This window comes from Streptopelia decaocto (genome assembly GCF_964273445.1).
Source record: "Streptopelia decaocto genome assembly, chromosome: Z".
NCBI classification, from domain to species: Eukaryota; Metazoa; Chordata; class Aves; order Columbiformes; family Columbidae; genus Streptopelia; species Streptopelia decaocto.
In genome coordinates, this window is record NC_138657.1 from 15,550,098 (window position 1) to 15,564,198 (window position 14,101).

General features: G+C 45.3%; 1 protein-coding gene across 2 annotated transcripts in view; it reads right to left on the reverse strand.

Annotated features, from left to right (window-relative positions):
* CORO2A (coronin 2A) overlaps positions 1 to 14,101 on the reverse strand; it is a 58,581-nt gene that overhangs the window by 6,290 nt on the left and 38,190 nt on the right. Inside the window, exons 3-8 of one of the 2 annotated variants that reach the window (XM_082074892.1) lie at positions 10,161 to 10,277; positions 5,027 to 5,176; positions 4,289 to 4,468; positions 3,493 to 3,609; positions 1,677 to 1,781; positions 1,236 to 1,332 (exon numbers count right to left, since the gene is read on the reverse strand). In XM_082074892.1, coding sequence (XP_081931018.1) covers positions 1,236 to 1,332; positions 1,677 to 1,781; positions 3,493 to 3,609; positions 4,289 to 4,468; positions 5,027 to 5,176; positions 10,161 to 10,277 — 766 coding nt within the window. The remainder of the gene's footprint in view (positions 1 to 1,235; positions 1,333 to 1,676; positions 1,782 to 3,492; positions 3,610 to 4,288; positions 4,469 to 5,026; positions 5,177 to 10,160; positions 10,278 to 14,101) is intronic. The other variant, XM_082074893.1, reaches the window with a different exon arrangement.

A 14,101-nucleotide genomic window follows, 5' to 3' on the forward strand; every position in this document is an offset into this window, starting at 1 on the left:
ATTCCCTTAACAAGAAGATTGCTTCTCCTTGGAAACCTTGCTTCATGGTGTTCTACAGAAGCTTTGTTTTCTTCTAATAAAAAATGACTTCATTAAATAGTAGATTCAATATGCAGGACTGTTGTTCCTTATGTTATGTATTCATCTAAATGTGAATCTATACTCCACTTCTCTACATTGTATTTTGTTTTGGCAGTATTGGGAAGGAAGCTCTTCTGCAATAGCCTTAGCAGAATTTTTGATCAGCAGAACAGATCAGGTAAGGCAAGGAGATTTGATTCACTCAGGCTTTTTAAAAACACTTGTATACTTCCTTCTCATGGAAGACTTTTAAAGAGACTATGACACTAAAATCAGGATGTTGTACATTGGAAGGATTAATAGAGCTGAATAATGGAGAGATCTTCCAGTTAAGTTTTAAGTTATTTATTCCTTTTCAGTAACAGTTTTTTGAAGGAGACCTGCAGGCACAAAATCTAATGCTGCTAAATATCTGTACCAATGTCTTGGAAGAATAAGAGTGTCCATAGGTAGTGTGGAGCAGTGGCAAATGGTCCTAAAAACACATCAGTCTACAGAAGAATATGGCTTACACGGTAGACTGGAAGGTTTAAGAAAGGGCTACCAATAAGGTCTGAGGCTGAAAGTCAAACTCTGTAGCTTGAATGAGTTAAACAATGGGTAGTATGTGGACAGGTTAATAAGGAAGGGTCTCCAACAAAGGAGAGATAGACCGACTGTGATTAGGGTATCTCTAAACGGAATATGCCAGTACATGAGAAAGTAGGCAAGTGATTAGAGTGAAGGCATTAAGACATGGTGCACCCATTACCAGAGAAATCAAAGAGTGGAAACAATGTCAACAGTGTTCAATGCCAAAAATCTTGGGGCAGATTCATTAAGGGCAAGGAACATCCTCCACCTTTAAATCCAGACTATCCTCCCTTCCACCTTGACCAGGTGTGTGAGAAGGGATGCAGCACTGATTAATAAAGTTGCCCAACCCATACTTTGCTGGTCAGAAGGGACTCCTCCAAGCTGTGACTTTGTAAAGCCACATATGATACATAGGTAAGCTGGACCAAGCCGACTGTTGTGCACCTGTAAACCTGGGTGGAGACTGGAATCTGACCCACTCTTTCCTAAATTATGTTTTGGATAGTCCTGGACTCTGATAGCCTCAAAACAAAGAAGCCATCATCTTCTTGAAACGTTAGACACATGCTGCCACTCACCAATTCCCTTCTGTGGTAAATGAGAACGATATTCCATCAGGTAGTTCAGATATGGTTTCTCAGGGCTTATCTCATAGTATCGTATATTTCCATCACCCTAAATGCAAAGAAAATTAACATAAGCCATATCCTGCTGCTCAGCATGAGGTCATGAGATGAATGCCTGGTCCCAGAAGCCATGAGGGGTCAAGAACGAACCAAATATTTACCCTCACATTCCATTGTGGAAAGGTTAGGGCTCTGCAGCATACCTCCCCCAGAGCAAACATGGTAGGTCTGCAGTGAAAAGTGTCACCTGATGCTGCAGCACTAGGCCCCATGCCATCAGCCCATACCCCTAGGTTGATGTGCTTCAGGACCATCTTTGACTTCAGTCTGATGTGACATAGGCCAGGAGAAGAATGAGACAGGCCAGCATTTGCTGATGTGGAAAGCACTTACCTTTCCTACCACATAAAGCATGTGTGTGTCTGAGTCGTAGAAGGGAAATAGGAGTCCCGAGGAGCCATCTAGATCCTCCTCCAGTAAAGGCACGGAAAGGTCATTCTGGGCAGGACACAGGAAAAACAGTTGTGATCACTTGTCAGTCACCTCAAGCCAAGGGACACTTTACCTGAACCCCACCTGGCAGCAGCACAGGAGCACAGCTGTATAATGATCCTAGGTCACAGCCAGCTGCCTGGAGCAGGGGGCAATGCACAGGCTTCTTCAAAGCTCTGTGAGCGGGAAATAGTTGCTCTGTCACTGGGTCTTGATTGAGGTCAGCACCCCAGGACATCAGTTCCTATCACTAGAACATCTCAGGCACTTCACAGTGGGTAAATATGATAAGAAACACCACCTGCTTCTGCATGGGCTGCCAGATTCAGGGAGATGGAGGGGACTTTGGGGCATATCTGCATCACACACTCATGTTCCCTCTCTACGTCTAGTGAAGGCAGTACCGCCACAAGAGTGCACCACCCACCACAAGATCAACCCACATCAGCCAAGCAGTCTCCACCCTGCACAGTGGAAAGGTGTCCATTGCAATGGCAAAAGCTCCCATCAGCCTTTGCAGGTAAGCCATGTAGTAGCACATAGCACAGCAGTCCACACACAGGCTGGCATGCCTTACACAGAGCTATCGCAGTACTGCTGAAGGGATAAATGTTGGGAGGACCACCAAAGGGGCAGAGTATGGTGTCCCATGGCTGCCATTGTGGCTACTGCCAAATAAATATGTATTTAGCATAGGATTAATACATATTTTGTCCTGCAGAACTGTCCTGCTGCAGGCTCCAGAAAGCCAGAGTTTCTGTTTAGATGCACTAATGACATAAGTAGATGTGAACATCAGAAAGATGCCTGCTGGGCAGCTTCTGTGCCAATGTCTGTCCCTAAGGAGACTGCACACACCTGGCCTCATGGGCCTTCCCACTGTGTTCTCAAACTACATGTGCCCAGTTTCTCCAGCAGCTCCGAACCCCTGATGTGAGACCCATGGTGTTTCAGAGCACTGCTCACCTTTGTAGAAAGCCTTCAGACAGCCGCACAGTGATTTGCCTCTCACATGTGCAAAGAAACTGTGTCCAACCACAGCTAAATCACAAGTCATAAACTTGGTCTGCCAGCTTTGTCTGGCACAAAAAGTGACAGCACAACAAAGAGGCAGAAGATTGTGTTGCATGGTGGTTGGCATGGATGGACAAAATGGGATGCTGACAAAGGAAAAGCATCTCACTGCACATGAAAGGCATATAGGAGGGTCAGGTTTTGTAAGGCTAGCAGCAGCTGTGATAGGAGACCATGTCTTGGAAGTGACCAATAAGTGCTACCTCAATACTCTGTCAGGAATTATCAGTAACCAAAAACACATCACAACTTTTTCTCCACTGAGGGCTTCACCAAGTAGGCTGTATCTAGAGCTTATTTCTCTTTCCAGTACCAGTAACAATTTGCCACTAAGAGCTGCCTTTAAGTCAGAGACACAGTGATAACCCAAAGGTCCTTTGAATTATTTCTTCCCATGTTGGGCACAGCATTCTTTTTGTTATGGTGGATTTCTGTGCTGAAAGCTTCGAGAGCTTCTTCAGACACTCATACTCAGTTAACAGTGTTATAGCAGTAAGGTCTGTCACACATTAAGAAATAATTTAGCAGCAATGCAGAAGTGATCTGTCATAAAGCAATTTTTAGGTATTTGGCAGCTGGAAAAGTTGAAGTGACAGCAAAAGGGAGAAAACTGAACCCGGTTAAGATTGCTGGTTCAACTCACTTGATCCCATAATGCAATTTGTCTATTATTCCACCGAGATGTTCCAGTAGAGAACAGCTTTTTCATGTTTCCAAGGAATAAGACTTTATTGACTCTGTGAGACTTGTAGCTGGCTTCCTAGAGGAAGAGAAAGGACACTGCATAAGAAACGGCACCTGTTGCATAGCTACATTTCATATTACATGAGACCTCTGATTCAGTCACATCTGAAAGCTCTGCTCAGCCCAGCTCAACTACTGCAAGCAGTATTTCATAGGGATCCAAGAAAAGTGCCCTAAACTCTTCAGCAGCATTCCTAAAAGCCCAGTCAATATATCCAACTATTGATTCACATATTTGAAAGAGGGCAACCCCATTCATGGTAGGGAAGACTTTTCTATATACACAAATCTGTGCAAACACCTACGAAATGCAGTCAGCTTCACCTTACCAGCAGATACAAAGCACAGGCAACAAAAACAACCCTGGCAGTGGAAGAAATGTCCACTTGCATTCACCTGTCCACCTGATCTCTACAAGCCCTCCCAAGGCATCACTCAGAGGGCTGCGGGAGGGAGCTATGTAAACAGTGTGCTTCAGCAAGGGCTTCAGAGAGCATGGTAGCAAGATGCAGAAACCCTATTTTCAACAACGGCAGCAAGTGTTCCATGAAAAGTAGAATGAAATACTACCATCTGGTGCCTTGGGCAATGCAGGGCACAGGTGTATCTTCTTCAGTGGCAATGAACCTACCCAAAAGGGGAAACACTCCAAGAGGTGAGATCAGCTGGATCACAAACCTCTGAACCCAACCTACTTGTAGGACTGTTCCTGCACGAGGGTCTATCAGTCGTATCTTTCTGTCCCTGCAGGCTGTGGCAAGGAGACTGCCATCTGTGTTGAATGACATGGAGAGGACCACATCTTTGTGAGCATCAAGGATCATCACTGGGTTTGAGATGACAGCCTCCTTGTTGTCAAGGTTCCAGATCATGATCTGAGGCAAAAGAACAAAAAAATCAGCCCTCTGCTGCCTGAACAACCAGGGAATTTGTATACTTTGTTCACTTCTTCCTCTCTTTTCTCATATATAGGTCTTACCATAATAACTGGTTGCTCTCCAGCATTTAAAATACCCATAATTCCTGGTACTTACAGCATATATCAGGGACACAGTGTCTGCTCAGAATGTCCAATATTCAAATTTCCTTTGGAACTACATTTTATACATAAAAATGGCCAGCATCTGTGCAGATATTTGAAACAGCACAAGAACGAAGCCAAACAAAAAAGTGCATGACATTACATATTATACCCAATCCAGTAAAGGAGAAGGGCTGAGTAGACTGAAATTCATCAAAAGACTGGAAAATTACCAATTGCTTTTGAACTTGCAGCAATGTCTTTTTGTTTTTGCAGTCACCATGGAATTTCTGACTGAAGAAGGCTTCTGAACTCTTTAGTATTATCTTACAGCTTGAAATTAAAACAAATTTCAAAAGGCCCTGCCAAACAGGGTGTCCCAGGATGAGAGTTCTACAGAGAACAGACCCACCTTGTAGTCATAGCCAGAGCTGAAGAGGATGTTATTAGCAGTGGGATGCCATTCAATGAGGCCCACTCTTCGAACATGCCCAAGAAGTTCCTTCTTCGGATTGGTAATGTTTTTTGTTAGCAAGTGCCTGGGGATGTCCCAGATTTTAACCTGCATGGTACAAAATGGGTATCAGTGAGATTCCTGAGCAAGAAGCCAATTCGGAAGTTACTAAAAACTATTATTCCCTTGGTATTATTATTCCTTTGGTAGTGAATAGGAATGCTCCTACCTTTATTGAATACCAGTCCTTTAAACCAGTATCTTTACTTTTCTGTGGGCCTGACTACTCCTCTTTACCCTCTATCCTTAGCCAGCGGTTTTACCAGATTGTTTAATCTTCGCAGTCTAACCCTTACACCTGGCCAAGCTGTCAGAACAATTGTGAAGAGTTATTCCCAAGGGGCAGAAGAAAACCACAGATACTGCAGACCTTGCCTCCTAGCAAACTTTGATCAGGAACAAGCAAATCTGAAATAAACTTCAGCAAAGGCTCCCAGAAGATATTATAGCAATGACTGATCCAAACAGTCATCCACTCAATGCTACCTGGTAAAAGAACTGCAAACTTCCCTGGTCAGATGACAGCTGTAGTACTGTTTGTTCCATAACAAATGGCACCAGTGCTAAACACTTTGCAAATGACACAGCCGTTTATCAAAGTACACAGAAGCCCACCCAGGTGGCCACACAGCAGGCGTCTTGGGTAGAGAGACTGGGCAACACTGCACTGAAGTCGCTCAACACCGGGAGTGTGCTGTCCCGTAACACGTTAACCTGCAGCATGAAGACAAAAATCCTCTGTCCTCCTGGAGTGGAAGGAGACAGTAGAGGAAACCTGCAAAAGGGGTTGAACCAATGCAGGGGGAAAAAAATAAATAAATAAATAAATAAAAAAATCTTTCTCACACTACACTAACTCTAAAAGCACAAGTATTTAGGATTCTAACAGATTATTAACCCTTTGGTTCAATGAAAATTACTATGCTTGTCATAACTTTTCTAGGACTTAGCCTGAAGCAAAAGGGAAAGGCTCTTCAAATCAGATAATTTATGGAAATAAGCTACACCTGCTCAAGTCTCCCACTGTTTGACTGATGAGGATCATGCCTCTCTATGCCCAAGAAGGACAAATGCTGCAACCCGCTGAGAAAGATCATGAGCACCCTTCTCAACACTGTTTAGCCCACTGGGGAATCAAGTCCATCAGAAACCTATGGACTGTGGGGTCCAATAGCCTCCGGATGAACTTCTGCAGTGGTAACAGAAAGCATCACACTCTACAGCTTCAACAGCCATCACTAAAGGAATGGAGCTGAGAGAGTAGGGAAAGGAAAAACAGATTATGTTCACCCTAAGAAGAACTGCCTAAAATGAACCGTTCACTCCCCATGCTATGAAATGATGGGTGGTAAATGCAGGCTGGAATCTCAGGATGCATTAAGTGGCAGAAACTGCCAGTGCTTAGTATGCAGAAGAAGCAGGTGTTGAAGCCAGACTTGCCAGGCCAAGCAGGAACAATCCACAAGCTGTCTGCCCTGCTGTATCTTGAAGAAAACCTGACAAAGCAAAGTAAAAGGCACAGAGTTGCCCCTCTAGCCATGGAGGAGAAGATCTTCAGTAAGCTGAATTCGTACACACTTGATGATTTGTCAAAAGAAACAGAAGGGTAAGAGGATAAGCCCTCTCCCCATCCTGTTCAAACTCTCAGCCCCTGGCCACTTGCACTGGCCTCAGCCTCAGCTGACTGGAGCAGCAGTGGGAACTGGAAAGGGCACTGGATGTTCACAGAGATTATCCATCCCCTCCCGTGCCCAAAAGTACCACCCTACATGCTTCAGCTACACACCACAAAAGATTGCTGTGATATCACCAAGGCAAGCTCCAGAAAGACTGACTAATGGCCACAAAAACTTTGATGAATGTGGATGATGGGAGATTTCCACCATCTTCACAGAAGCTTGCAACCTTCCTCAGAAGCACCAGGGAGACCCAGTCCTGTAAGAGCAATCATATACATCCTTGCACACAATCCAGAACAGTGGCTAATTCTAATGCTGAGAAATGGCAGAGAGCACTCAAGCCTTTAATAACAGACTTCAAGGAAGGCTTTGGCTCTCATGTCTAGTCCAAAGGAAGTGGCAGACACCTCTGAGACACCAAAAACTTCCTCAGACTTCTCTTAGGACAGAGAAAGTGTTGCTGTTGAGGTTTCCTACATTATGCCCAATCTGACCTCTCCAGTACAGGCCAGGACAAGTAAGACAGATGTTGACCCCATGGAGGGAGTCCAACAGCAGCCACTAAGATAAGGAGGGGACAGGAGCACAGCAAACCTGAAGGGAGTTGGAAATAAAACAATTTGTTCAGCTCAGGAGTGAGAAGGCAAAGGTGACCTCTTCTGGCTGCCCTTCGACTACCTTGCAGGAAAGCACAGTGAAGACAGAGCCACACTCTTTGTAGGTGAACAAGGAGAGTACCAAAGGCAATGGACACGAATGTCAATATGGGCACTCCCTGGAGATCAGAGGAGCCCTATTTTCCCCAGAAAGGTACTCAGTCCCTGGAGCAAGGGCCCTGTGAGGCCATGGGATCTGTAGCCATGGAGATCTTCCCAACTCATCTGGACAAGGGTTGGAGCAACATGATTCAACTGGCCTGCTTTGAGCAGGACTTGGACTAAGTGACCTCCACATGTCTAGCTACAAGGTACCAGGAAAGACAGTCATACTAAGAAACACATCTGCTGTCCTCACTGCTTAGCAGGGAGGGAAGAGGTGTCCCAACACCGTGTCACCATGCAGGGGACCCCTAAGATCCCATTTCCTGGTGCCAGGGTGATGATGGGAGGGTAGTGCCAAAAACAAGAGAGTACAGTCACAAACAGCAAGACTTCTTAGAACAACTTTTGGTGCTCAGAACAGTGACAAACCAAGTGTTTCCACTATTTAGCCTAGAGAATGATCCAGTGCCAAGGTTCAGTAGGAAACTGGAAAAGAAAGGTGGTAGATAGCAGCCCTTCTGCATAGATCCCGGGGTCCTGGTGGAGAACAGAATAAATATGACCCAGCAGTATGTCCTGTCAGGGATGAAAGTTAGCAACGTCCTGGTCTGAAACAACAAGAAGATAGTCACTAGATTGGAGGCATCAAACCCATTTTCACCAGGGGCCACAACAGCCTTGTGGTTGCCTTCAAAGGGTCAAATGTAATTTTAGGACTGTATAAATTTAACTTCTCCTACATTTATACAGTCCTAAAGTTATATTCAGCCCTTTGAAGGCAACCGTAAAGTTGATATGGCCCCCAGTGAAAATGAGTTTGACAGCCCTGCACAAGATCACAGGAAGCAACAAGCAATTTTCCCCTTTACTCAGGAATCTTTAAAACAACATCTGGAATACTTCAACCAGTTTTGCACATCCCCATGCCAGAAAAATGATGATAAACTTTGGTAAGTCCAGTGGAGGCCACACGGATACTCAAGAGACTGTGGCATTTGTCCCGCGAAGAGAGGCTGAGAGACATTGGGCTTGCTCAGCCTGGAGAAGAGACAGCTTCAGGGAGAACCAAAAGAAGCCTTCAATACTTGCAACACTACTAAGAAAACAGAGCCAGGCTCTGTCTGGAAGTACAGACTGTGAGGATGTGGTACAGTAGTCACTAACTACACTGGGGAGGTTCTGACCGCATATAAGGAAAAAATTCCCCATGGGAGTGGCGAAGAACAGGAACAGGTTGCCCAGAGAGGTGGTGAAACTTCCATCCTTAGAAGTTTTCAAGACTCAGCTCCATGGACCTGCACAGGATGTAGAGGTAGAGATGGCCCAAGCTCCCTTTCAACACAAATGGTTCTGTGATTCTGTAACTGCAGCAGAAAACTTCAAAGCCCGTGCTTCTCATCTGAGGCTCAAAAGAGCAGCCGTGGTGGTGCCTTTCTGCCACAAGTCCCGTCTGAGACAATGAGAAAACCTGGCATACGGGTTTGCAGATAAAATAAAACGCCCTGAGACAGCCCAGGAACTGAAAGGAGCCTTCAAAAGAGACATGAATATCCAAAGAAGCAAAGGCAAATTACTAAACAGGAAGGACAATTCCAAGAGCCTAGATTTCCAATTCAAGAGGGATTTTTGGCAGAGCTGAAATGGCAGAGGATGTGCACCAAGCTGAATCTGAAGAACATGACAAAGGAAACCTCTCTGATGCTGTGTGGCAGAGCATGATCATGCACAGTGAGAGAAAATACATACAGGATCTCTGGAAAAAAGCACAGCGGTTAGTCAGATGCCCTCACTATCACAGAAGTCAACATCACACTTGTGACAGGACATGGAAAGCAAGCTCTCAGTGGGTACATATGGGCTAAACTGTCCCTTGCAAACATGAACTGAATCTTTCAATTTCTAATAACTAGTCTGCACCTAGACTGAAGTAAAATATGTGGCTGCATCTTAATTATACTAAATACAGCCAAACTACCTACTGCCTAAAGCTTAAGCCTGATATTATTTATTCAATATCTATTTATAGGTTTGCATTAAGATGAACCTTTGCATCTCTGGAGACTTTCTGTGGTTTCAGTAGGAAAATGCTCATTTCATTTATGCCTTTTGCAGAGCAGTATGACACAGATTCCTCAGCTACCCCATAACTGATCAATGTGACTTAACAGAGTAACTGAGTGCAGGAACAAGCTCAAACTTGCTCTGCAGGAAATTAATCTGAAATAGCTGTTCCAGATTATTGTAGAATAAAAGCTTCGACACAATGTAAAGAGTTTCATAGTGATTAAACTTGAATAGTTATTCTATTTAAAATTCATATTCTGTTTTTCTCATGCAAACACACCCAAAAAGATGTAAGCCCCCACAAAACATATCTTCCTCCTCACGCTGACTTCAGTACATCATCCAGAAGGGATCACACAAGTCTGACCTCAGGAGAAAGACAGGAATCTTAGTCTTGTCTGATATTTTTTAATGAGTATACATATGCTTTCACATCTGATCCATGGACCTTTTGGTTTCTTTTTTATTTCTTTCCCCAAAAAGCACATAAGCTGGGTAATAACACAGAGCACGAGCTGGTAAACTTACTGTGGCATCTTCTGAACACGACGCTATTACGAAGTCATTGAATGGGTTCCACTTGATGTCGAGAACATTCCCTTTGTGCCCGCATATTTTGGGATAATGTGGGTCAAGCTTGCCTGTCTGGAAGAAAACAAACATCATCAAACATGAAGTGAGCTATGGAATTACAGGACATTTTCAAGGAATATCCAAGCCAGTTCCAGCAAGAAACCTCTTTGTGCTTGTTATGCTTCAGACACCCTGGGTGTTCTCTATCTGTTGAGAATGGGTTTTTGCTGGCCCTGCAAGGCAAGTCTTGATGATATCAATGAAAAGAAAGGAAAGAAGTGCTCCTGCCTTCTTAGGTACACACTGCAGTCAGGAAATCTGTACACGTGCAGCAGTAGAGACTGTTGAAGTTAGGAGCAAATATTTGGTTCAGACAGCAGAATGAAATGTAGACTGGAAGCACTTATGAATGAGTTGAGTCTTCCACATTTTTTAAAGGTCTTGGGGGAAAAAAAAAAAAAAAACGAAACACCACACACAAAATGCAGTAGGTTGTATTGAAGGCCTTATGCCACATGGGGGCTGTGTTGCATCAGGATAAACCTACACTGCAGTCACCGTCTCTGCTACAAAGTCAGTTCAGTATATTTGCTAAGTGCTAGAAAAGGTGCTAGGGAATTTATTAACATTGAATCAGCACTTGCTTCCCCCTGTCAGAGGCAGAAGTGTGAGGAGCTCCAGGAACCACCTTGCATCCCAGACATCTGTCCAAGAGCAAAGCTGAGCTGCCTAAGGAGAAAGACATGGTGGCAGGCTGGTGATGCTCACCTGCTTACTTCCATTGCTTCTGGAAGAAGCATGAACCCCTCCTGGAAAGCCGACACTTCTGTTGTCTCCAGGAGAAGACCTCTCCAGAGGTGGGCCTTAAGAGTGCACAGCAGAAGGGAATCAATATTGGCCACAAAATGGATGTGGCTACAATGTAAGTTTCCCAGCCTTGGAAATTTGTACGGTTTTGAATGCAGAACATGACATGACATGTAACTATTCTGGCTTCACTGGAAAGCTTGTCACATAGACTGGGACTAACCTGCTCTAAACTTGAACACCCAGAGGGCTTTGAAATGTAAAAGACCTTGGTTTTTTAGACTACAGTCTAAAACAATTCCCTTTCATAGCACCAACAATACAAAGTGACTTGGGAAGGCAGAAGACAGATAAAAGGCCTTTAATAAGAAGCGCTCCCCCACCCACGGTGTCCTTTTGCAGGCTTTAGGGCTTGGTTTCAAGCTGGCAACTCAATGGGCTGGGCAGCCAGTTCCATAGGGATCACTTGATCCCTCTGGGAACTCCAACCCCTCCCAGAGCTGGCTGCCCATCCCCTCCCCACTTCATTTGGGAGGCTCCCAGGCTGCCCTGAGCCTGCTCTGCCTGCCCCATCCTGCAAGGCTCTCCTATCCCCATGTCTCCAGCAGGCTCAGCTGGCCCCAGAATGGAGCCCTTGCTCTCCCAGCCACCAGTCCCACCTGCTCCAGCACAACCCTGCAGCCCTGGGACAGACCAGGACCCACAACACAGGGACCCCCAGGCTGCCAGCAAGCGTTAAGTGGCAGGTAGGGCTGATGGTCTCAGATGCACATCTGCATGTGCAAGTGAAGCTCTCCTTCTGTCTTGTGCTGGGGGAAATTTTGTTTCACAGAGCAAAAACTGTGTCAGTAACTTGATGTCTTATCATTCATGCAGAGGTACCCAGCTTCCACTTACTTGCAGAGCACAAAAATGAATAGTTTTTTTTAAAAGTAGCCAAACGGGGAGTTCCTTGACAAAAAGCACTTCTAATGAGACAGCTATGAAAACTCTCCCAGCAGATTTGTACAGGGTAGATTACCGTGAGACGTGTCAGCCTCACTTCTCAGGTGTTCTCCAAAGGGCACTAACATATCTCATCATCACATCATGGCACTGCACTCATATACGGCATCAGTCAGGTAAGGCCTGAGGGGTCATCACAGGTTTCGTTTCATAGTCTTTGTCCCCAGAGAGAAGGGAGCAGGGTTTGTGTATAGGAGGTCTACATGACCACAGATATCCTCCTTTTCACACCTGGTGCTAGCACATTGAAATACTGGAGACTGCAAAGGCTTAGGCACAAATATCTCCCTGTTCCTTGGGACTTCGTTCTCATTTTGCTACCTCTTCGCTTTATGCTGCAAAGGAAGAGACAGATGCAGTCTCAACCATGTCTGGTCATCAACAAAGGAAAGAGGCAGGCCTTTGTTGTTCAAAGGAAGGCCATACAACTGCACTCAGAGTCCAGCTCTTTCCCTGGCATGTGGTGCTTGCGGTGCATGCACTTCCCCAACACATCTGTGTCAGACACCAGCCTACACCCAGGCCACACTGTGAGAAAGCAGCTCATCTGCCAGTTAATGTCACTGAGCTTGTGTCTCCTAAGACTTGCAAGATTTACAAAGCACTCAGTTTGTTTCAGAGCTCTTTCTCTACATAACCTCTGCTGCTCCCAACCCTAACTCACCCCCAGGTTCCCAAAGAAGAATGGTGCAGAAGGCAAGAAGCAGTATTTATCCACGGAGAGAAGAGAGAACTCTGTGTCCATGACTCAGCAGGAGAGGAGCACAACAAACGAGGAGGCACAGTGAAACAGAGCAAGGTTGAGCCTATATTTGAGCACATGCTGAGGCAGGCAGCCCCTCCAGTAGCGCATGCAGAATGAACTCAAAAAAGCATTGAAGGGACAAGACCAGCTCCCCAGGCTGTTCATCCTCCCCAGAAAGTGCAGCCCTCCCTGCCCTGGCTACCACCTCCCACTTTTGCTGAACGTGATGTCTTGGCTCTTGGGCTTTTCTTCCATACTGTGACATGCTTGGGATGTGACAAAAGTAACCACAGACCAGATGTCCATCATTAGAGGGCAATACTGTCCCAGGCACACATCTCCAGACTAGGCTGCCTTTGGTGCCCTGGCAGCCAGGCCCACAAGCCAAGAGCACAGTACACTCTCTACCATGGGTCACCATCACAGGAGGTGGCAGCCACAAACACCACCTCCAGGAGCATAAGTTGAAAGTTTTCAGCAGTTTGGAAGCGTATAATGAAAAAAAAAAAAAAAAGTAACTGGTATTGCAGAGCCCAGACTGAGAGAACGCCCTCTGTGAGTGGCTGAGGCTGCTCTCCCCCCAGCATGGGTGAGGAACAGGTATTCAGAGAACAGCAGTACAAAGCACAGCACATACAGATCCTTTCCCTGATCCACCAAAGGTGAATCCCCAGGGGACTTCCTGAACTAAACCATTCATATCTCCATCCTGGTTTGAACCCCTTAATTCTTCCAGAGCAGTGAGCTCCACATCTGAACTGCGGAAGCATTCACATCTGCTGCTAACAGTCTGCTCCCTAGTCTCCAGGATCCCCTTCACCACACAAATCAAGAAGAATCACTCCTTACACTTCTTCACACTCTCTTCACAGTTTTATGCATCTCATTCATCTGTCTTTTTTTCCCAGACTGATTGAGGGCTAACCTACAAAGTCTTTCCTCATATGAAAGCAGTTCTACATTTTCATTAATGTACTTTAATTATGCTTTTCTGTATCTCCTAGTTCTACCATGCCCTTGACTTCCCCAAGCAGTATTTCAGATCTGGGTGGAGTATGTGAGCAGGTGTTAAGAATGGAAGAATTGCTACAAAGACTAGCCAACCTGAGAAGAGGTGAGAAGACAGAAGAATTAATAGTAAGCAGTGCAAGCACCTTCGGCTCATTTTGCCAACACTTTGAGAGCTGGGTCCCACCCTCTGTCCCAGAGTCATCAGCTACCTGTTTACAGATGCAGCTCGGTGATAAAGACAAGTTCTTCAACCTCAACACATCATGGCAGAGGGGAGAGAAGTCACTCAGTCAAGAAAAACAGGGTAGTGGTTAATTTTACATGGACT